Here is a 23,959-nt window from a genome sequence, read left to right on the forward strand (position 1 = left end):
CAACAACTTTAAACAACAAAGTTAAAAATCCTCCGCAGTGAAAGCAAGGCCGCGTCCCCGCAGCTACGGCTCACGCCAAACACTCCAAACAGGCACACAGTTCAGTTTTTAGAACTTTTTTTAATTGTTTTTAAGTTTTTTTTCTCATTTTTTAAATTATTTATAATATCTACAAAGTAAAAGTTTTAACTTAAAAGTTACATAAGGATCGGTGAGAAGTGGGGTCGGCTCGCCTCTGCCGTCGTAGCATAAATAACATCTGTCCCGGCCTCGGCTGCAACAACGACGACGTTTAATTCACAGGAAGCTTCTTGGTTTGTTTAGTTTGGTTAGGAACTTTTCATGGAGTCTGGAGACGAACGCAGCAGCAAACGGTGATATTAATACAGTCTAAAGGTCGGAAGAGTTTTTATAACAAGGTGCAGACAAAAAGTTCCAGTTGAATTTTTTTTTTTCTTCCTCCGTCTGACCGGCTTCTCTTCCGTTACATCTTAATTGGCAAGCTGAATTTGTAATTTGGGATCCTTTAACGTGTGTGTGCATGTGTGTGTGTGTGTGTGTTTAATAGGAGCAAAATAAAATGTCAGTCACTGCATCAACCTGTTAACATTCTCTTATTGCCTAGTCTGGAGGGGGGGTGGGGGTTATGTGAAGCATGATTGAGGATGAAGAAAGAAAGAGGGAGCGCTATCATCCTCTTCATCACCCAGTTCTTGGAAGGCTCTGCTTGAGAAGCGCGATCTCGCAGAGCGGAGCCCCCCCCTTGGCTCACTGGCGCCCTCTATCTACAGCTGCTGCTGATGATGAGGTTGAACTGCAGGGAGAGACAAAAGGTCAGAGGTCAGAAACACGTGCCGGAGATGAGCCGGCTGTAGCCTGATATCTGGCACACGCCGTCACCGAGAGCGAGCAAAATATCGCCTCACACACGGAGTAACACACGTCATCCTCACTCCGCCCGGCTCAAAGGTGGCATTCTGGAAACCAAACGTACCCTGTGGATGTGCCAGGTAGGAGAAATGTGTAGTGGAGGAAACGGGAATGGGGTTGAGGGGAGTCTGTGGGATGGGTGGCTGTGGACCTCCTGGAGGACCCTGGGTAGCCATCAACATCATTGTAGGGTGGGTTGGTGTCGGGTGGTGAGATGGCACCATACCGGACTGCATATGGGCCTACAAGTGAGAGAGGGGGGGGGGGGTGACACAGTGTGGTTGTCTTAATTAAAAAAAAAGTTCTCTGCCAAAACGAATCAGTTTGGAAGTTGCTGAGACCCTTTGAGTGTAGAGTGGGATGATCATTGGAATACGTTTTGATGACAACGCAGAAGGAAGGAAGCTTCGATCCACCACGAGTAAGGGAAGGGGGGGGAACAAGGAGGAGGAGAACCTGCTTCAATTTAAGCTCAATTTACCTGCATTGTGGGGTTTTTTTTTACTCGGCGCCAACTCATTGGACCCACTAAATAGCCCTTGATGAGGCACATAACGCAGGTTTCTAGCTAGAGGTGTGATGGGCGGCGGTTCTGGGTCCCACCTGCTGCACGTGTGCCATGTGGTTGTGGTTGTAGCCGTGCTGAACTTGCTGCGGGTGGATGTAGACGGTCTGCTGCGCTGAGGGGAACGACGCCTGGGGAGACTGAGGGTTGGGGCCAGGGGTCATGGAAGGGGGGGTGTGGGCCAAGGCCGAGTACATCTGCTGCTGCGGGGACTGGTTGGCCAGGTGGAGGGCCTGGGCTGCTGCCGCTGCGTCCGGAGGTCAAGGCATCAGGGTTAAATGCAGCGCTGATGCTACTGGAGCTCAAAGACAAAAGGTACTGACCCGCTGCTGCCTGCTGGTGCTGTTGGTGCTGGACTGGACTGGTCGCCGGATGGCTGGGAGGACCGCCGTGCTGTGGAGGCCCCCCCTGCTGGGCTTGGCCCGTAGGTGTTGCAGAGGGCTGTGGGTGCTGTGGGTGTGGGTGCAGGGTGGCACTAGGGTGTGGGTACTGCTGAGGCATTGGCCCTGGAGACACTGCAGCACAGAAAGGAACAAGACAAAGACCATCGACGGCTGCTCCCGAATATCTGCATCAACCCGAGCAGGCGGGGGCCAACATACCATACATGGTGTGTGTCTGCTCTGGGTACTGGGTGGTTGAGGACGACACCAGGCTTGGTTGTCCGTGTGAGGGAGGCGCCATCATCCTGCCGCTGCTCTGCAGGACAGGGCTGAACACGTGCTGCCCCTGAGGACCACAGAGAGGATGGAGACAGGCTTACACGACTGTGGCTTCAACTGCGCTAAAGCACGGCTGTCGGGACACTTGTGATGTGTACGCCAGGTCTGAGGCAGAACTCTGCTCTACTAATCAGAAGTGACGCAAAGGGGCCGCACGCTGGCACGCCGTCAGGCTGCTGTCTGCAGGCTTTGGCCAGACAAACGGCTGACGACTGAACGGCTGAAGGAGGAACCCTGCTGGTGCCGACGGCGGCCGAGTGACTGAACGGGCCGCGTATGCTCCTGAGCGCCGGCCCTGACCAGCCTGGCGGGGCCGCTAATGGATCGAATGTGCAAAAACAAACACCAGTGTCACAGTAAATCCTACTTGTGACTGGTAGTGCGCCATCTGCTGCACCAGCGGCTGACTGGCGAACTGTTGTGGGCTGCAGGTGAAGTACTGGGTAGAGTAGGCGGGGCTCTGTGCTACAATGGGCGGCCCCGCTGCGGTGACGGGATGCATCATGGTTGGCGTGCCAGGAGGGTGATGCTGGTCTGACCTCTGCTGGGGCATGTTGGGAACTGCACACAGAGGGACGAACGGGCAGATATCAGACGCCACCAGAACAGACACGTTTCCTCCTGGTTTAAATTGAGTTACCATGGAAATAGATTGACATGAGATAAGATTTGGTTCTCACCTTTACCTGGTCTGTAGGGTTTAGACTGGCTGACTGTCATATGAGGCATCTGAACCTGGTACATCGCTGGAGACTGGAGGAAGAACAACATCATCATCATCTGTGGGGGGCTTTAAACCTGTGCTTCAGCTAATTCTTCTCCCCTCTCAGGCGAACGCTAAACATATTTTACACAGGTATAAAACAGTCTCTTACCTGGAACCACATGCAATTTCTGTCTGTCTATCACATGATTATCTGAACTCTTCTGCCTTCTGCGTGTCTAAGCCTCTCAACATGCATTTAAATGACATTATAGCAACAAAATGGAATCACTCTGAGCTTAAATTAGCTTCGTTTCAGTGGAGAAAACCAGAGGAACAAGATGCTGGGATTTCATCTGTGCTGACAGTTGAAAATGTATTTCAAGAAGAAGTTGGCAAACCAACATCTAAGGACATCAGTTCATCAGGCAAGCACACATTTCAGTAATAATTGGGCTTAAAAAGTATTTAAAAAAAAAAAATCCACAAACCTTCCATATTATGCTTTTCTAAAGAAGCAAGAGAGAGCGAGAGAAGAGGAAAGGGAGAGAAGGAAAAGAGAACCACTCTTTAGTTGTTCACCAAGGTATTCTATGGTTTACAGGTGTATGATGTTGGATCACCAAGTTATTCTTAAAGCAACACAGGATTAATCAGACAATTCATCGTGTCGTACATGGCTGCAGACAACACATGGAACCGTTGAGCATTTCAAACTGAAATTTTAAAAAGGACTGAAAAATGACAAAGAAAAAAGATGGTAACAATTAGCAGAGAGATTATGAAGTGTATTTTAAATAAAAGTCTGTCTGAAAGTGTCCTGCAATTGAGACAAGTAGATAAAAAGGTCATAAGTAGAAGCAGTGGGCAATGTTCACATCGATGGTTATTGTGGGGGGGTGGGGGGGGGGTCTCACCTGCACTCCAGGACTGACTGGTGTGAGAGGATACATCTGTGGGAAGCAGACGGTTTGGCCGTAAACGGGCTGCTGGACCATGATGGAGGGGCTGGGCTGGCCCTGAGGCCGAGGAGGCGTGGGGGTGTTGGCGGGTTTGGGCTGATCCAACAGATTAATCGGATTCATTTATAAAGAACAGGTCAAGGTGGCTTGTTATCAAGTGTGGCGCCGCAGCGGGACTGACCTGTGTGTTGAACCTGGGTTTGAACTCATTAGCATTTGGGTTGAGGGTTGATTTCCTCACCTGCCTGCAGGAAGACGGTAAAAAGGTTCATGTACAGAATTAGGTCTGGTTTTATTATTGGCTATATAAAAAATGATTGAATAGAAGCTAGTATAAATCTGGGCTTTTTCTCTCCATGGTTAAAGACAATAGCATATTCACAAAGTCATTTCAAGTGAGATTTGGCCATGAATTTAAACGATTTCACTTATTTTCCCTTGCAAAAGTAAAACACTTACATGTGATCAATATTTCAAAATGACTGTTGTGACAGTGGGAATTCCCTGGCAGCATATTCAAACTCAGAGGTCGATATTGTATTTGACCCCTCTGATTTCAAAGTCCCCCCCCCCCCCCCAACTCACTCTTGCACTGCCTCCTTTTTCTCCTCCTTCTCTTCATGCACAGGTCCACTGAACGTGGACGTCGTCTGGACTCCCTGTGATGTCACATCCATCACGGCCCTCTTCTGGTCTGTAGTTGGAGACGGGGACAGAGCGGCAGGGCTCCCGGGCTTACTGGTGTTTGTGGTGGAGGAAGTGGTGGAGGGGGGTGCCGTGGAGCCGCCCGGGGCACCAGTAGCGATCACTACAACCCCATCTTCTGCACCCTCTCGCCCTGCTGTGGCTGTTTTGTCCAGTGGAAGGTCCTTTGCCTTGTCTGCTGCATCTCTGGGAGGCTTGGTTAACATCTGGTCAAATGGAGGATCTGAGTTTGAACTAGACTGCAACTGAGAGGGACAGAAACCCGTCAGAGGTCCACAAGCTGTGACGACTGTTTAGATGGTGATAATAAAAGACACTTACCCTAAAATCTACACTAAATTTCTTTAAATTATCTATCTTCTTTCTGTGGTCTGTTGCCAAGGAAGGTCCTTTAATCAGAGAGTTGTGTTTGTTAAGGAAAATGTTTCAAGATAAACTCTGACATTTATTAGTAGATTTTTAAAGTATAAAGCATAAATCTGTAATACCTTTACAGATTGGTCTAATGATACTAGGTGAGCTTTCCAAGGGCTTGATGTTCTCCTTGTTTGCTGTGGGAGATGTTTGTCTGACCTCCTGGATGCGACATTCTTTAGCTGCGGAAAAAGACAACAACATTCAGTTCAGTGCCAAGATGGAAACAGCAAAGCTCAGAAACGCTGCACCTGGAAGCGGAAGGACGATTAGAACACGGACAGATGATGTCCTCATCATTCCAGAAAAAAAAAATCGTTGTTGGACTGAGACCAGACAAAACTTTAAATGTCACCGGCGCGATTTTACGTGAGAAAGTAGAAAACGAGGCAGGTAAACATCTGGACCGGCAGCTGTTGTCTTTAGCCACCAGCAAGTGTCGAATGTCTAAAGCCTTTCTCTCACCATCGCCTGCAGGAGAGGGGCCCATGCTGAGGGCGGGGCTTGCAGCAGTGGGAGAGGAAGATGTTGGTGTTGCCACGGTTTCCGCAGGAGCGTTTCCTGACTGGGATGATGGGATGGAGGACGCGCCGGCGGAGGCTCCGCTGATACTGTTCTGCCGTGGGGAGCGGGGTCTGTGCGCTAGAAATACAACCAAGACTATGATGGCAGCAGCTGTTGGACCATGTTGGGACAATGAAGACTTCTTTTTACTCTCCACACCTGTGGAAAATACTGTTGATAGTCTTCAAGTGTGAAGTAAAAATCAGGAAAAAGGTCTCCTACCTCCACTAACTACCGAGGACCACGTCCCCCCAGAGGGGCCGCTCTTGTTCGGTGGAGTCCCTGAGACATCAGGGGTGCCGTGAGACATTAAATCCATTCCTGCAGGGACTCCAGTGGTCCGGCAGGGCTGCACTCTGTGAGCGCGCGGGGTCCGCTGGGACTTTGGAGACATTCGGGGTGGACCTGAGCATAAAACAATAACACAACAATCAACTACACCGCCAGCCGGTACATGCAAACATGCCGCTGTGATGAATTTACGTCTCAGTAAAGCATAAAAACCCAAATGACTGTCACCTAACGGGAGAGTTAAATACCACAACACTCAGTATTGTCACTCTGCAGCATGCGTGTTAGCGGAAAAACTGAAGAAAGTGTTGAAATGACGCGCTGGGAAAACAACAAAATGCAAGATGAGAAATGGGGGAAATGCAGGAAATGCGGCGAGTAAAAACCCATGTTTAAAGACTGGTCGTTGAATAATCTACATGTATGCTGGGTAAATATTTTAACACTTAACGTGTAAAGAGGATGACAACCAGCCATAGAATGACATGAAGTAATACTTTGAGAACTAAACTCCTGTTACTCTTTCCAGCTAAATGTGTGTCTGAGCGTAACAGAACATCCAGCAGCAGATGAAGAAACAACCGTACAGGTACTTATTAATTCAGGTCTGTTTTAAGTCCTACAAACAATAACCAGGTTTTTTTTAAATAAGGACTCATTGAAACACCCAGGGAAGTGTTCCTATCACCACCACCTGGTCCTGGAGGATTAAGTACACTAATAATCTGCCAGTTCTGTGAATATCTGGTCCTGAAGGAGTAACAAAACAAGCAGAAAACAGCACACACCGTGATGCACCCACATGCCAAGATGAAGCTTCCTACATGTTGCCAAAGGGTCAGCACTGACCCACGAGCCAATCTGACATGGTGCTTTCACCCATCTGCATTACTGCACACTAGACCTGGGCAAATGTCGCTGGTTTTAGTGAAGCAGGCCGCTTCTGTTACTTTTACTGGTTGTCTGATTCGTACGTGAAGTCTTTTTTTGGGTCACACCTTTGCCCAGGTCTAATCCATACTAATGTGGGTACCTTCTGAAGACATGCGTTTGGGCAGAGTGGAAGCTGGCGACATAGACCCATGATGAGAAAAGGAGGATGAAGAGGAGGTAAAGGAGGAGAGGGATGAATGAGAGGGAGGCCTGGAAGGTCGAGAGGGGGGTCTGGAGGGCCTGGTGGGCGTGGTCGCCCTAGGAGGCAGAGAGGAGGGGCCAGACTGGTAACGGGAAGAGGGGCGGGAGGAAGGAGATGGACAGGGTGAGGGCCAATGGGATGAACCTAAAAGAGGGAAGGACAAATGATCAAAGAAGATGTCCCGTAGACGACAATCAGTTAATATGGGGGGAAACATCCAGACACATTAAACAGATGCAAGAGATTAATAAACACAAGTGAAGACAGTGAGTCGGGGATGGAATAATTTACGTAGCTAAGAAATCGTAAATTAAGTAAAAGTGACAGCAAACAAGTCAACAAAGGGCTCCGGCTGTACGCAAAATAATAAATATCAAACGGAACGATGACAAGGCAAAGGGTATGCAAACGAAGACTGTGTTTTTAAGATAGGGAACACACCTCCATTTACAACCCTCTGGTCAGTACCCGAGCTGGGGCTGTAGTCATGAGGTCCAGGCCGAGAAGCCGAGGGTCCACCGGAGCTCTGGGCCAGACGGGGTGAATTCTGACGTCCTGGTCCCCACGACATGGGATCCCTGTTTCTCTGACTAGGAGGAATGTACTTGTTCTCTCTGCACCAAAAACAGAGAAATTCACAACAGAAATGACAACACAGCACAAAGGATCTAAATACCCCAAAAGCCTTGAAATGAAGGAAAAGTAATAAAGCAGGATATAAGTAAGCTACAGATATGTAAGAGAGGTTTCTACCTTTATTGTAAAAGTACAACCTAACAACAACAACGACACTTGAGAGAATGGAAGCTAAAAACCCCATCGTTCCAGTTTATGGCCCAGCTTCTTCCATGACACTTAAGGTGGCACGTTTAGGATTTAGGCTTAAATCCTCAGCAGGAACGTAAAGTTCACAACGTTGTAAACTGTTTTGCATTCACTCAAACACAAAATCCAAGCAGGTGGAAAGAGAGGTTTAGGTCTCATTCTCACCTGCCGAGTGTGTGAGGGTCTCTCTCCCCTCTCATCACAGCGGTGTACTTCTCCTCCTCAGAGCGCTCATCGTTCTCCAGAGCCACGCGGGCCTTGTACGAGGCACTTGCTTCAATTTCCTCCGCCAACTGGGCAGCACGTGCTTCTCTCTTAAGAAACTCTTCAGAGTTGTCCCGCTCCAACGGAACCCTGGAAAAGATACAAAACTCTGGCTCTACTTTGATTTGCTTCAAATAAACACCTTTACTTACGCACAGAAACGTGCTCAGAAAACAAACAATGAACTTACGTATATGTGGATAAGCTGCTGTCGTAAGTTGATAAGACGCCGTACTTCTCCTCGTTATACTTGAACATATCATTGGGGTCCCATCCGTTTGACTGATGCAAAGACAAAGGAGGCAAAAGCTTTTCTTCAAAAATCATCAAAAAGTGTAATGAACAGGTTGTCTAACCTAACCAGTACAAAGATGATCCCTTTATCACGCAGCAGGCGACCCATATGAACCTCATAACTGCGTGGTACAAGTGCTACATTAAATTGAATCCTGTAAAATTCCAGCACACTTATTTGAGCACACGGACAAAATGGCGTCTGGTTTTAGCGTGCTAATTAGGGCCAGGAACATTTCACAATGATGAGAACTACATAGTGTGACAGAACTTAAGCAACACTGTCAACCACTGCACAGCTGTCTGTGACTCCTACCACATCTGTATCCAGAGACTCCAGGCTGTCGGAGTTGTTGGCCTCCCCTCCCTCCCAAGGCTCCAGATCTTTTTCCTTATGTTCCCCGTTGATCCTGTTGCTCACTGCTGCATCTGTGAAGTTGTCGGCTGCGTACAGATAACACGTAGATATTTACGCACAGCAGACCGACGTATCGGTACGCAGCACAGTTCAGCCAAATTCCTACGACAAAGGTCTGACATGGAGGTAGCACTGGTTCATAAAGCACGCTCGCAAGTGAGGAATAGCAGTAACTACACTGACAAATACCTTTTTAAAAATGTGAATACAACACTGGACTATACAGAAAATATTTGCTCAAACAGGTTAATAAAAGGATTCGCAACAAAGTGAGAGAGAATACGAAAACAGACTTGAAAGAAAGTAAGCACAATATGCTAAAAATGAGGGAAAACCTGTGGTTTCATATACTTATAGCTGTTACAAATGTTTATTTTGAATGAATCCACTACAGGATCATAATAATTACCTGATCCACACATATAACATGTATAACAAAATGTTATTGCTGATATTTTCTACAGTTAGAGAGAAATATTTGGGCTCAACTAAAATAGAAACCCATCGATGACAAAGCTTCCTTATTATGGTGCAAGGAAACTTAACATCAACACAAGTCTGTTCCCACATTCTCAAAATAGGCACCAATGGGCTCTGCGTAAAGCAAACGAGCCACCTGCAATTAAATACACAATGACCCTTCTCTCACAATACAAAACACGCTTAAGCATTTCTGAAAGTCAGCCAAGAGAAGATGATTCTGTTTAATGTAAATGAGCACAGGCGGTTAGAATGCTGTATGCACTAAATAGCTCATACAACTCAAATCTGAGTGTGGTGTGGGGGAAAGGCAGACATGCGGTTTGATTGCAGTTAATTATAAGATGTCAAAAGTGCTCCAGGGCCAAATTAAACTTCCCAACACTGTTCCGTTTAAATAAAACGATTAAGTTAAAAAAAAAAGATAAAAGACACAATTGTTTCGACTCGAGAGGTGAATGTGTTGCTTTCAATGGTCGTTTTCTTGCACGGAAGTTTCATTTTGCATATTGATTTAAAATGGGTCTGAAGGCTGGTGGCTAAATGGATAAATGGATAAATGGACAAGTAACAATTGTCATAAGACAAAAAATCCATTACTGTTACATGAGATGAAATTGCTCTTAGGAACAAATAAAGAATTCTTGTTAGCAGGAAACACAAAATTTGGATTAGTGGCATTTAAATAGAATGATTCTGTGTCCCGCTCACACATAATCAGATTTCTCCTGATGAAGCTAATCGGTGTTCGGACATGATGTTCCAACACAGCCAGTTCAATTTTGAGACTTTCTGTGGAGATTAGTAACAAAACTGGTATTTATTCCACTGAAAGCAACATCATTGAAGACAATAAAACAGGATCCGGTGGGAAGAAAAGGCCTCACGGATCAGCCTGCGTAATCTTTGGTTTAGAATTTTGTGGAGATGACCCCAAAATCAATCAAATGAGAGGCAGCGCGCAGGAATGTGTGTGAAGGAATGTCAATCAATCATTGGAGTACAAGCAAAATGTGCAGTAAAAAATAGTCATATATTACCTGTGTCTGAGGAAACTAGACCAATGGAGAGAAAAAAAACATCACATCAAATCAGGAGGGAAAGAGATTCACTGAGATAATCACCTGGGACTTTATATATATATATAGATAGATAGATACTTATTTAACGGAAAACAGACAAATAATCCAAATATAGGAGGCATGTGTGATCCGTTCCTCCATCTGTGACCAGTGAAACCAGAACAAACTGATGGAGAGTGTGGCTGCCTAATGCTGTAGTGTAGGTTTGTTAAAGGTTGTCGCAATGCTGAACTTTCTAGGTCAAGAGGAGTTAGTTAAAAAAGACCAATTTATTATCCACCGACGGGGACTCGGACCGGCCGACAGATCACATCTTTCTTCGATGACTAGCCACTCGTAGGACGCATGCTGGACCCAACACGGGACCGGTGAGCAGAACACAGTCCAGGACACAAACTGTTACAGGCGTTCTCAATTCAGAGGCGGGAGGTGTCCGTCTTTTCCCAATAAATGCTCCATCATCTTCATCACCGTTTGTTTAAAACGTGATGCTCACATGACAACGGTCACATGACAACGGCCACATGACAACGGCCGGCTCATTAGAGCCCTTTAATCAGACATGGGCAGATATTCAGTTGTTATGCAGGTAAAATAAATGGAATTAAAAGCTAATCTGAAGAGTGAGAAGGTGATGAGTCAAAGGACTTCGACGGTGGTTTGTATTTCCAAAAGCTAACATTAGCATGGGGTTTTATGCACGCCCCAGATCTAATGAACAAAGAGCCGATTAAACCCACAATGGTGGGCAGCCCTCACTTGGCTCAGCCCCCATAAGGTGTCACACACATGTCCAAGAGAGAGGAGACCCACCTAAGACTGCAGCTGGGGTTTTTGTGCCTCAGAGGAGGTATTTAAACTAATTTGCTCTTCTGTGGATAAATAATTTAGTCTTTATGGAAACCACTGCAGCGTTCTGCAACCGCACAGGTACAAAAGGATATTAAAAGGAAACATTACGAGCAAATCAACGCATTTATTTTATAGTCCTAAAGTGTCTGGAATTGTAAGCGAGTGGCTTGAAAAAAGAACGTTGTGAAACATGTTAAAAGAATTTTCAACCCTGGGAACAAAGAGGAAATCCTCAAACCCCCAGATTATGGTTCAAACCGAGCTGTGCTGAAACTCTACTGGGTTAAACCGCTGTGAATCAGGGTTAACCAGAAATCACTCCCCAGGATTCTTGGATATATTTGAGGTTTCGGGGGGGTGACTAGGGCCATTTATTTAGCAAGGAGATTTAAGATGATGCTAATTAAAAAAGGGTACCTTTCTTGGCGAAATTCAGATCTGCGTCTTTAAAGGTCACCGCCACGACGTCGGCGGCCTTGAATATAATACTTTCCACGATGTCTTCTTTCCTGGGGCCCACGCTGGGCTCCGTGTTCTTTCTGTGGGCTGCATCCAGCACCAGGTCACACTGGAGATAAAGTCATATAAGCTTGGTAGGTAACAGGCAAACATGACTTGCTTTTAAGATCTTCAGGTATTTAATTGAAACTATACAACTAACAAGCATTAATAACATCAAACTGAAGAAAGTGTCAAAGATTAGGATGTCAGAACAGGACAAAACTGTGGACTGGTGTGTAAAGGGGAGTGAATGTATGAACGTTTAACGGTTTAGCTTGCGCTCACTCTAAAAGCAATCTATGCAAAGACACGCAGGCTGCTCACCTCTGGACCATATGTCTTAAATACTCCTTCATAGACAGCTCCGTTTTTCACTTTCAGCTCGCATTTGGCACCCTATAAATAAGAAACCTGTCATAAATCAGCGTTTCCAGAGAAATATTTGCACATAAAAACGAAAAGAAGTGAAACTATTTGCAGGAGAGCCAATTCTTCAGATCACAGACCCGCTCACAGTTCATCAGCTGTTTAATACAAAACATGGACTGAAATGCCATTAATTACAAAGGTATTTATAGCACAGGCCCCTTATTGTTTGGCATGCAATATCGTAAAGCGGAAGTTTTAGGAGGAAACATCTGAATGAGTGTCACAAAAACCAAACAACTAAGAGTTAACCTACCACCACTGAAGTTAAGACATGGACCATTCTCATGTTGCCATATACACCATTAAATATGACCTAAAGGAGGGGGAAAATAAGCCTTTTTAATTTCCCTTTAACAGGGGAATATTACAATAGCGTGCTTATTCACGATGGATGTCCGACAAAAACGAGCACTGCGTTCCCAGAACGCCGCCAGTAAGCAGAGCTGCACGCCCTACAGTGACATGCATTTTGCAAATTCCTGTTTTGAAATGATGGAAAGGAATCTTCTCTTTAAAAAGGTGATTTGCAACATACAGCTTCCCTTTTCTGACAAAGTACAGATTGGCAAGCAGCGGCGTGGGTTGTGCTACGTCGTCGGTTTTCCAGTGCGTTACAACTCCTGACTGATTACTTACTGCTGCAGGACCTTTGCCGCTGTGTCGTCCCCTGAAAGAGAAATGCAGAGCCCATATTGTGATTTCTCTCCCAACTTCCGAGAAACAGTCACAGTGCACAGTCAACATGACAGATTTTGGCTGATTCGGACATTTTTAAAAACAGACTCCATGAAATTAGGTGGTTGCCCAAAAGACGGGAACCCAAACGTGTCCTAAAACATACCTTGCAAACCTTTAAATGAATTATAGCAGCACTTAAGAGACTGAAGATTGCAAATAAGAGTCATTTCGGACTGAAAAAGGGAGCGTCTGCACACGCAAATTAAAAAGCCTGGGTGGTATAATAAGGGTCTTGATATATTTGGATTTTAATCTACGCAATGAACGGCAGCACTGTCACAATGACAGGCGAACTGGATCCTGGCCAAGTCAGCAGAATCAAAATGAGAGATGGGGGGGGGGCATGGACAATTCCTGAGACAGGCTTCATCATATGCAGACATGCATTGGAATGTCAGGCTTCAAGGACAAAATTCCACATGATCGGCGGAGGCAACGCCAAGGTTGAGAGCCGGCGTGTTCCATGCTCACCCCCCCATCCCAGTCACCACACCCGCCCCTTTCCACGGGGCGCCCACACGTTCTTTAGCGATTGCTGGGGCAAATCCAGGCAATTCCTGGGGTGAGCTGGTGGCACCGATGGAACGGCCGCGCAACAGAACACACGCAGGTGCCGGGCGATCGTGGCTGTGCACGGGCTGCCAAAAGGCTAATTAACGCCGACCAAATACAGCCCGGTAATTAAGCTGGCATCAGCAACTTGTCAAACAGATTCACGACTACACACGTGGTGAAATATGGATGTTCCGTCGAGGCAAACTCGCAGGCCAGCCCAAGAATTTGACCAAATGTGCAGGAGGGGGTTACGCATCGACGAAGTTGAAATATTATCACAGCCAGGGGGAGGCCTTGCTAGCTAAACTACATGTCGTTTTACGCTAGGTAACCAACACGTCCTGAGGCCCTCATGCAAATCACAAACATTTAGTTTAGGACGAGCGAATATCAATGTCATCCCTCAAAAATACTACTGTTGGAAATTAAAATGCCCGTGGACTGGAAGCTGTCAGTATTCCACAATGGTTACGTTTTAGTGCAGTAAAATAACGTTTTGATGGTCACAGACCTGCCCAGATTCTGTCTTCCCCCGCCGCTTCCCCCAGCACCGGAGGAAGGTGCACCAGCGGTGTTGCCACCACCGGGCTTGCTACGATTTCCACCGGCCTTCAATGACATTGTGATCCCATAAAAGACGGCGTCTAGAAACGACCAATTTCACCCTGGGAACTCTTGGCGCAGAGGCGGTTGATGTTTGTGTGACAGCTGGCGAGCGTTAGCAACGGTAACGATCTTGCTGGCTTGCAGGCTAACGTCAACGTGCTTCTCAAGCAAGATGTTATGCTAAGAAGCTAGTTAGCTAACTTAGCTAGCTTATCTGTACAATACTATTAAAACACAAATACACAATATATTATAAAAGACAAGACGCGCAAATCAGTCTTCCGAAATAAGCATGGACGTTACACCTCTTGTCGGTTTATGTTATTCTAACGAAAAGTCGATTACTTCAAAATACGGATTCAAGCTATCTCGGATTCTTTCCGTTGCTAACAGCGAAAAGACCAAAACAGTCTGAAAGGGGACAAAAAAAACGGCGGAGGGATATATGAAAGGCGTAGGGGCTGACCGCTTACAGCGTAAAAGCAAAATGGGCCCAAAACGTGTATTTTAACAAATGTTAATAACTGACTATACAGACGATGTCACGAATAATCGACACCGAATTGTTATGAAAGAAACAAGTAGATACTCTTTTTGCTTTAAGACATTACACGGGTCACATGGCACTATTTTCAGGAAGTCCGTGAACGCACGATATCGGTGCTATAACATCCACGTGAGCCGGCGAACATACGACTGGCATGGGCGCGTGCACATAGTAACATACTATTTACATATGGTCTACATATATGTCGCTTTATCATGCAAATAACTGCTTTGATAACGACAAAGTGAATAAATTTAAAGAAATTCAAAAATGACAGGCTTCATTCGGATATTGGTGGGGTACTTTTATTGATGTATTTTTTGTATGTTATAATCATGTGTTCTTTATAATCTTAAAACACACAAAAATCATTCAGGTTGGTAACATGTTTTCCATTAATATCAAGCACCAGCAAAATTTGCCTTGTGGTGCTGATATGGTAAGAGAAAATTAACGTCTCCGACCTATTGTGATAAATTTAGTAGTAAAATAGTCCGAAATAAGGGACAGTGGGAATAAAATCAGTCCTAATGGAGCAGTGTGGTTGATTAATTAATGTTATCAACGGATTGAATTTTTTAAAATCATTTGGGGTTGCATATTTAAACAGCATCATAATCTGGAGACGATATCGTATATTATATATATCGTATATTAAGTCAACAACAAGGGTGTCCTGGCCGTTCTTTAGTAATATATTTTGGATCTGTGTTTATTTACTGTATTTAGACATTTTGTCAACGAAGTGTGTAAACTGTAAACCTCGTATTTTTCTAAATAAATATGATCTCTTTAGTCTAAAATAAAAACATAAAAATTGTTTTTATTTCTACATTTAGTTTGTCGGCATTTCAGTATGTTACAATCCACATTATAAAACAAAAATAAATGTTAAATAAAGCTTCTTCAAAAAAGAAAACTGACCTTCTCAGGACCTTAATGAATCTGATAGATGGCCGATTACATTAATTGAACTTTTAAGGAAACTTTCGTTGAAAAAACATGCTGAAAAACATGATGTCAAAGTATATTTATTGTAGATTAAAATGATCATTCGTTAACAAATAATAGTGTATGGTCTATATTTTTTACTATTCGTTTTGAAATAATTTCGATCGGGCGTTCTCAAAGAACTACAATTACGTGGTAGCGAGCCGTACTGTGTTTTTCTGCCGAAAAAAAGCAATGGGATTATCAAAATAGTCCAAATATGCGTGTGTTTTGCTACTCAAGTCTGATAACTTCCATAAATCCTTTACGACAATGAGATCAAGTTGTGTTGGCGTTAGCGTTGATCTTATTATTTTACTGTCGTATGACAGAATGGTCATATTTTCAGCTTTTCAGCTTCGTACTTGCTGAGTTAACCCGGTAGCCTCCTAGCTAGCTCGGCCCCACGACATTATCCGATCTTTTGAAGACACTACGCGTTGTGTTACACACCGTATGGTGAAAGTGTGGCGTTATTGATCTCTACTGGAAGTTTAACGTCGTTGTATTCGTATATACACACCCGGATTGGAGGGGAATAGCTAGCTTGCTACTATGCGAGCTAACAGTAAGTTCAAGCTAGCCGGTCCCCCGTGTCTTCTTGGAGTGTTAGCGCAGTAACGTTACTTCACCCTCTGCGTCGACTAAAAATACACACACAATCTGAGCTCATTGTCTTTCTTAAAGTGTAGGCTATTGCACTTTCACATTCTGCTTGCACTGCCTGGGCTTTGAGACTCTACATGGTCTCTACAGTGAATTTAAATCGACCCGAAGAACGAGTCAGATCCCAGGTTGCGTTCATCTCTTGTCCGAGCCAAAGTGTCACACCAGTCGGTGGGCTTTAGGTCTCCAAGTGGACGACCCTTAGAACGGGAGGACCGATGGTCGGATATCATTTTGCTCTAATGGCCTTGTCCTATCACCAGTAGTAACATAACAGCCCTTGGCCCGGCCCAGCCCAGGGTTGACAGACGTAAGAATACTCGGTAAAAGGTCAGAGAACCCGCTTTTGTTTCAACTGTCCGAGATCCACAAGGCAAAGTTCGTCTTTCAAAGAGTCACGATGTCGGAGGACAACGGCGTAGATAAGTTCATCAAGGTAATTCGAGCAAAACAAAACTCTTGTGATATTTAAGGTGTTCTTACCCTAACAACCTTGCTACTAGTATATCTACTTTGCATCTATAATATGGTGCAACCTCTTAATGTAACTGCAGAAGGTCGTTATTTCCAAATGCACAAATGTTCATGCAGATGTTTCACTATTTGAACAGTCATTGTCAGGGATTGATGCCTAAGATGAGGTGAAGGAAGGAAATCACGTTATACCTGGCAACAAGCTTATGATCTGGGATTTGATCTTGGTGTGTACCCACCAAAATGTCACCACCAACACATTTGTGTCAGCTGTAAAATATGATCTGGGGCCCCATGTGCCCTGTAAAAGAGGTGACCACTGGATTCATGGGTTACACAGCTCATTTGGATTAGATTTCCCTGAAGCAGGAACCAAATGCAGAGAGATCAGGCACTTGAATGATCAACATTTCTGATTCAAAATAACTTATTGATAACCAGAAGATCATCAGTCTCAGTTAGATCCAAGTGTTATCTGCATCCCCAGGGTATTTGTCTTGAAAGTACCAGCAACTCTTTCTGTAATCCTAGTTTGGACCAACAAAGGCATTGCAGAGAAAAGGCTCTGGTAGCTTTTGGCACACAGTGAAACTCATTGTATTAGCCAAGTCCAATTTATTCTCTGGGCGGATCTACAGCGCTACTTTGCTGAGTTTGTAATCGCAGTGTTTACATCTGAACATGTTGGCAAACATTTTCCAGCTTTTAATGCAGCAAAGCCCCGGAGACAAGAAAGCTGTGTGAAATGAAAGTACATGTCTAATTCACACGATTGCGTAACTTAGACAGGATTGATTACTGCCTCAGATCCAACAGTATGCAGCAGACAAGTGTACCCCGAATGACTGACTCCAAAGTTTAACTTTAATTTGAGAATGCAGTACATAGTTTTTGTTTTTTAAATACTTTCTTTTGTCACTCCCTTCCTCTAACAGGAGACCTCCATTCTAGATGAGTACAGCATAAACTGGACACAGAAACTGGGAGCTGGCATCAGTGGTCCTGTCAGGTGAGAGTGAATGAGGAAGTGCTTCTCTTAGATGCTTTTGAAACGTATTTATCAGCATGTAAACTATGCAAGAGGTGAATGTCAAGCAGTGGAAAAACCACAGCTTAAAGAAATAGCATTGTGCACGGGGACGTCACCGTGTCTGAGTTGGGGGTGGAAACACAAAAAATTGTGTTGTTACCAACCGTGGAAAGAGGTAAAACTAATATATCCTGGAACTATTTAGCATATCTGTGAGAGCAGGGCTTACATCAAATGAGAGTGGTTTGTTTCTTTAACGCACTGTGACTCAGAATAAAAATTCCCCGAAAGGATTATAGATAAATATTTACATTGTGTTCAGCCCATGCAGTGCATGACTAATCCAGCAAGACTTTGGCTTTTTAACAGCTGGACTGAAGCATGGAGTCAGAGCAGATGATTTATTATCTCACAGTCCAATCACCAAACGTTGTGGCTCTCGGCGTTGTGCCTTCTCATTACTGCAGCACAGTTTTTACAGATCTATGCTCTTTTTCCAGGCTTTAACAGACCAGCGACAACCTACAAAACAGACGTCTCAGCATCCTGTTGTTGCTGCCCCTGGGGCTGCGAGCATTCTTTCACCCTTTGTGTTTTATTGATCAGAAAGCCCCGGTGACGCCGCCCTGCACCGCAGTGATATTAGTTGCCATTTTCTCTGCTCGATAAATGCTGCGCAGTTACAGAAATCTCCCACTAATGATTTCTCCTCATCGTTGGCTTCCTCCCATCAGGGGAGAGCAGCCCGTTGAGCATTTCACAAGTCACATGGTCAATTAACTAAAACATTTGTAAAAGAGGCTCTTCATGTCTGCAACAACATGCTCGATTGCTCTCTGCAATCTGTATCTCAAATCGCATAAGGGAGAAGAATAAAGTCACTTATTACAAGTAACCTCCCTGTAATCAGGAATCCAAGTGAACTTTGGACAAAGTACAATGTTGGTGATGTGAGCTGAGGTTACAGTCGAGTGTTTAAAGTCAGTAGTTGCAGTTTCTTGTGTTGAGGATTCTTGATGCAGTTTTGAAGGTCCTTCTGTTAAGACATTCAAATGTCTTTCAGCTTTGACTCCTTCAGCATAAAGATATTGTAACGGACTGAAAAATGCGTGCTTTTTTTGGGTTTTTGGGTTGACTGTCCTTTTCACACTTCTTTTCTCTCTATTCAGAGTTTGTGTAAAGAAGGCAAGTCAGGAACGTCTGGCCTTGAAGATCCTCATCGATCGACCTAAAGCCAGAAATGAGGTCAGAGGGAACGCTGTCATGTCGCTGAGTGATATCTGTTGCTTGTAGCTGCATTTCCAGTCCGTCCACTGGCACCTCATGAACCATTCCTCCTCTCTCTTTCCCCGTCACCTGGGTGTTTCCTGGTTTTGTGAGATCAGATGCGTGCATAGTGGTTTTCCTCCGCTGAGTCCCACAGCTTCTGTCATTAGCAGCCTTTTGTTATGATCCAGCGGCTCACACACACCGGGGAGATGCGAAGCTAAAACAGACGTCAGACACTGCGGACACTGAAAGCCGTCACTGACGAGCAGACTTTCGGTACATTTTCCAGGATGTGCTGTGGACGCGTGCAGCATTTTCTCTTGGTTTCACGTTAATGTCGGCTCCTCTTCCTGTTTTTGTTAGACCTGATAGGTTTTACAGCGTTGTGCAGCATTTTTAAGACGCGCGGCGCTGTTTCAGCACTACTCGACTCTCCTCAGTTTCGGTAGCTTTTCCATCACAATTGAATTCCACCTCATCACGGGTGGGGTCGTCACATCTAAGAGGCCCTAAACTCCAGGGACGCCCAGTTTGTTTGTTGTTTTTAAGCTTTTTTTAAGCAAATCGACCCAGGTAACCACTTAAGGTTTCGGGTGTTCATCTCTTGGTTTGTCTGTCGCCATACAAGTGATGCGACCAAACACTTTTTACATTTTCTCATTATAAATGCTTTTATATCTTCATGCAGGTGCGTTTACATATGATGTGTGCCGACCACCCAAACATAGTCCAAATCCTAGAGGTCTACGCCAATAGCGTCCAGTTTCCTCATGAGTCCAGCCCCAGGTGCGTCTCCTGTGAAACTCTGTCCGCTGTTTGGTGATTTTCACTCTGCCCCCCTTCCCGTCCCATAATGATCTTTCTTTTCAACAGAGCGAGGCTCCTGATCGTCATGGAGATGATGGAGGGCGGCGAGCTGTTCCACAGAATCAGTCAGCACAGACACTTTACCGAAAAGATGGCAAGCCAGGTTACAAAACAGGTAAAGCCACGTGGCTCTTTGAGGATGAATTTCAGGTGAACATACACCCACAGGCAGGTTTTGTCAATGAGATTTCCTCGTACAGATCAGTCAAGCTTTGGAACATTGTCATTGCCTGAATCTTGCACATCGTGACCTGAAGCCAGAGAATCTGCTCTTCAAGGACAACTCGCTGGTGGGCATCTTAACTTCTGCTGACTCGTTTTCTCCTCTAATTAGATACTTCCAGCACATGAAGTCATTACTGCCTTCGTGTTTTAAAGGTCATACCTGCTTTGTTTTAACTAGACCTCCAAATCAACTTAAAAGTGCAAAAAATGTATATTTTCTGTCGACACGGTTGTTTGGTTTTTCCGCAGGACGCTCCTGTGAAGCTGTGCGACTTTGGCTTTGCCAAAATCGATCAAGGAGACTTGATGACTCCACAGTTTACTCCCTACTACGTAGCACCTCAGGTAGAAGGCCACATCCCATAAATGCAGACCTTCATAGTGAATATGAAAACCCACCATGTCTCCAACATGTATTTGTGTTCAGGTACTTGAGGCACAAAGAAGGCACCAGAAGGAAAAGTCTGGAATTATACCTACCTCACCCACTCCTTACACATATAACAAGGTGACGTTTACAGACTTTAAGCTCATTTATGGCCCCAGGGGTATGAAAATAAACAATAATAATCTATATGGTTATGCTTCCTATTATATCCACCGAAGTTCTCTCCTCCTCTCATTGAGGTAGTGAGTGGGTCACATTAGCCCTGAATGTCATCTGGTAGACTGAGAGACTGCTGTCGAATTGGTAGATCTCTCATCAACATCTCCCCTGGGATTCATTTGTTCTCCATTTCCATTTCCAATCGTTTTCCAGAGCTGCGATTTATGGTCTCTTGGCGTGATCATCTACGTGATGCTGTGCGGGTATCCGCCCTTCTACTCCAAACACCACAGTCGCACCATCCCGAAGGACATGAGGAAAAAAATTATGACCGGCAGCTTCGACTTCCCCGAAGATGAGTGGAGCCAGATCTCTGAGATGGCCAAGGACGTCGTTCGCAAGTGGGACTTTTTCTGCTTCGCTCTTGCTCGCCGCTGATGCTCTTCCCGTATCGTGGTCATTTCTACTCTCTGCTGTCCTCTGCTGCTGTCAGGCTCCTAAAGGTGAAGCCAGAGGAGAGATTAACTATCGAAGGAGTCTTGGCTCATCCTTGGCTCAACTGCACCGAGGCTCTGGACAATGTGCTGCCCTCTGCTCAGATGATGATGGACAAGGTGACGCAACCCTCACCAGTGCGCCGAGACGCTTCCTGATTTAAATAACACGCGATGTCGTTTCAGGCCGTGGTCGCAGGCTTCCAGCAGGCTCACGCTGAGCAGCTGGCCAACATGAGAATTCAGGATCTGAACATCAGCCTCAAACCTCTCAACTCCGTCAACAACCCAATCCTCAGGAAAAGGAAACTACTGGGGTACGACGGCATTTTGCAGCGTCGTACACGATGATATAAAGTTCAGCCTTTTCACAGATGAAACCAGGCGTATTATTTAGTAGCGTTTAGCACTTCAGTAAACGCTCTTTATTGCATCTTTGCAGCTCAAAGCCCAACGACAGTTTCTTCATCCATGACCCAGAGACCGGCGAAGACTCCAACATCGCACTGGAAAAACTCCGGGATGTCATCGCCCAGTGTATATTACCGCAAGCTGGTCTGTTAACTCAAACGCCTTTAACTGAGTTACAGAACTGCTGGTGTGACTTCCGCCAAAACATACTGGGGATATTTCCATGTTTGCAGGAGAGAACGAGGACGAGAAGCTGAACGAGCTGATGTACGAAGCCTGGAGGATCAACAGAGACTGCAAGCTGCTGAGGGACGGCCTGCAGGGCCTGAGCTGGGATGGTCAGTAGCTGCTTGTCAGCCTCCATTTTATCCCAATGCTCTTTTCCAGAATCTCCAGCCTAATGATGATTACATTTCACCTTGGCGTCATTCTTTCATCGCGCTTTTGTTTAAATTCATAAAATGACCAATTTAATTGATGTTTTAAAATATTTATCAGGCTAACGAGTTATAGCAAGAGCGGCTGGTGATGTGTTTGGGATGGTTTGCCTCACCGGTGATACAGATTAGAAGAGAAATAAATAATAATTGTGGTCAATGTCTTGTTTCTTTGCAGGGAGATCTTTCTGTGATAAAGTCGACCGCTTGAAACTGGCTGAAATAGTCAAACAGGCCATTGAAGAGAAGACAAATCTCCAGGAATCTCATTAACGTTTTTTTCTATCTTGATTTTATATTCTTAATTTCTACCCTTTTTAACCCCTCCTATCTGTAAAGAGGCTTTTTTAATGTGAAATGAGGTTCCACCTTTTTTTCCTTGAACTGGCTTGTACGACCTGTTGTACAGCTGTAGATAATCCAGAGACGAGTTATTGGTACTATATGTTTTTTAAATGAACTCTTGTTGAAGAGGAAAGGAAAAAAAACAACTCAAAGTGATCTATATTTTCATTTTTTTCCAAAAAAGAAAACAGAAGAAGAAAAAAAAATCCCTTCAACTGAAGGAATTTCTGTCAGGAATTCCTTCGGTTGCTCGCTCCCTGTTTTATCCGTTATTTCACTTTATTCTTTTAGTTTCTTTTAACTTTCCAAAGACTTATTTATTTAAAAACAAAGGTGTTTTATACTTTTTTGAAGGCTGGCAGTGAGCGTAAAGCTGCTTCTTCCACACAGGCTCTCAATCTCAGACTGAATCTAAGTTATCTGAATATTTGCTCCTTTCCTCTGACCCCCTGCTGCAAGTGGAGCATAGCAACATTTCCTGTCGATTGCACCTTTAATTTATTTATCCTGACCATTCTTTTCCAAGCGCATGAGACACCGTAGACATTAAACACGATGCTTCTTGGTGACTCACGTTGAGCGTCGTGTTATGAAAGACGAGGTCCACCCGCCGGCGTCTCACGGCTTTTAACCGTCTGAAAGCCTTATTTTAACATGTCTGTGCAGCTCTGCCCTCTCCTTTGTTTGGGTTATCGCTGTCAAACTTCTCCCCAGGTGAAGGATGAAGTTCAAACCACGTGAGTGAGATTTATACAGCTCCTCCGCTTCTGTTTGGCAAGTAAAATGTAGCAAATGATTCCAAATATTTGCTGTGTTTTTTTTTCCTTTGTCGTAAATGTCTTCCATTTCAGATAGAGCAGGGTGTGGAGACGTGCACTAATTTAACCTTGTGCTCGCGCGCTGTAGCAGGCTTGTCGGTGTTATTGTTCATTTCAGTGGCCTGAGCACCAGAAGTGCTCCATCTCCTGTTTTGTTTTATTTTTGGAGTTGATGTCTTTGTCACCAGTGGGCTGCAGTTTAGAACCAACCGCGACAGCAGTGGCCTTGTGATTTACCGTGTTCCCAGCACAAAAAAGAGCCTTCAGTCATAACAGTGCACTAAAAGAGACAATTAAGGTTTTGGGAAAGCGGATTAAAGATGGTTGGCGAGATTACGGCAGCACATAATATTTGCCGGGTAAATAAAGCCAGGTCTGGAACAGACGTGCCTCCTTGTTCATTTCAAAGTTGTTAAAATTTCCGCTCGGACCAGTTATTAACTTTGCACAGAACTTTTACTACGACGACGATGCATTTTTGAAGTCATTTTTTCAGTGATTTGGGGGAATCTGGTGTGAGGTGTTTCTTGAAGAAGACAAAAGCATCTCAAAACAAAATTGATCTCTTTTGTATTGACACACGCTTCAGAAAAAAAAAGCCTGTTTGTCTTGCATCGTGAATAAATGATGTTTTGGAGAAATTCTGCCCTGTGGTTTATCCTTTAGACGTGAGACCTGGGTCTCTTTCTGTATGGAAAGATTTATGTGGTCCACTGTGATTATTCCTGTTTTCCCCTCTTTCATCTTTTAATGGAAACAAATGACCAAAATAGAGAATGTGTAATCCAAGTGGAATAAAATCCA

The 23,959-nt window shown here is 44.7% G+C and overlaps 2 protein-coding genes across 12 annotated transcripts; one reads left to right on the top strand and one right to left on the bottom strand.

The window, feature by feature from the left end:
- Nucleotides 1–100: 100 nt before the first annotated feature.
- Nucleotides 101–14,467, bottom strand: atxn2 (ataxin 2). Of its 11 annotated transcripts, none has more exons than XM_011615510.2 (26): nt 13,941–14,466; nt 12,773–12,803; nt 12,390–12,449; nt 12,032–12,103; nt 11,624–11,774; nt 10,313–10,327; nt 8,691–8,818; nt 8,271–8,362; nt 7,982–8,170; nt 7,433–7,605; nt 6,890–7,135; nt 5,788–5,970; nt 5,467–5,643; nt 5,076–5,183; nt 4,909–4,976; nt 4,468–4,832; nt 4,064–4,127; nt 3,838–3,978; nt 3,412–3,429; nt 2,904–2,970; nt 2,585–2,778; nt 2,098–2,224; nt 1,819–2,010; nt 1,534–1,742; nt 995–1,172; nt 101–814 (listed from the first exon to the last, which is right to left on the bottom strand). In XM_011615510.2, exons 1-26 carry the CDS (start codon nt 14,048–14,050, stop codon nt 786–788), a joined length of 3,387 nt encoding a protein of 1,128 aa, XP_011613812.2. In that variant the 5' UTR covers nt 14,051–14,466; the 3' UTR covers nt 101–785. The 11 variants fall into 11 exon arrangements, with proteins under 11 accessions (XP_011613812.2, XP_011613811.2, XP_011613820.2 ...); XM_011615509.2 differs by having other exon boundaries at nt 2,898–2,970; XM_011615518.2 differs by lacking the exon at nt 10,313–10,327 and having other exon boundaries at nt 13,941–14,467.
- A 1,246-nt stretch (nt 14,468–15,713) lies between these two features.
- Nucleotides 15,714–23,796, top strand: mapkapk5 (MAPK activated protein kinase 5). Its single transcript, XM_003974771.3, has 14 exons — nt 15,714–16,674; nt 17,648–17,721; nt 18,912–18,987; nt 19,700–19,797; nt 19,885–19,993; nt 20,079–20,168; nt 20,353–20,448; nt 20,531–20,611; nt 20,864–21,051; nt 21,144–21,264; nt 21,331–21,461; nt 21,587–21,699; nt 21,789–21,893; nt 22,171–23,796. Exons 1-14 carry the CDS (start codon nt 16,639–16,641, stop codon nt 22,263–22,265), a joined length of 1,413 nt encoding a protein of 470 aa, XP_003974820.1. The 5' UTR covers nt 15,714–16,638; the 3' UTR covers nt 22,266–23,796.
- Nucleotides 23,797–23,959: the final 163 nt, after the last annotated feature.

Source organism: Takifugu rubripes, chromosome 21 (assembly GCF_901000725.2).
Source record: "Takifugu rubripes chromosome 21, fTakRub1.2, whole genome shotgun sequence".
NCBI classification, from domain to species: Eukaryota; Metazoa; Chordata; class Actinopteri; order Tetraodontiformes; family Tetraodontidae; genus Takifugu; species Takifugu rubripes.

What these genes read in the sequence shown, in the direction of transcription:
- atxn2 (XM_011615509.2), bottom strand. Translation starts at nt 14,050, where the DNA reads ATGTCATTGAAGGCCGGTGGAAATCGTAGCAAGCCCGGTGGTGGCAAC. An exon ending in GTCCTCGGTAGTTAGTGGAG is followed by an intron (nt 5,644 to 5,787) that starts GTAGGAGACCTT and finishes TTGTATTTCTAG; the next exon opens with CGCACAGACCCCGCTCCCCA. An exon ending in ACCCTACAGACCAGGTAAAG is followed by an intron (nt 2,779 to 2,897) that starts GTGAGAACCAAA and finishes CTCTGTGTGCAG; the next exon opens with TTCCCAACATGCCCCAGCAG.
- mapkapk5 (XM_003974771.3), top strand. Translation starts at nt 16,639, where the DNA reads ATGTCGGAGGACAACGGCGTAGATAAGTTCATCAAG. An exon ending in CTCCTTACACATATAACAAG is followed by an intron (nt 20,612 to 20,863) that starts GTGACGTTTACA and finishes ATCGTTTTCCAG; the next exon opens with AGCTGCGATTTATGGTCTCT. An exon ending in GCAGGGCCTGAGCTGGGATG is followed by an intron (nt 21,894 to 22,170) that starts GTCAGTAGCTGC and finishes GTTTCTTTGCAG; the next exon opens with GGAGATCTTTCTGTGATAAA.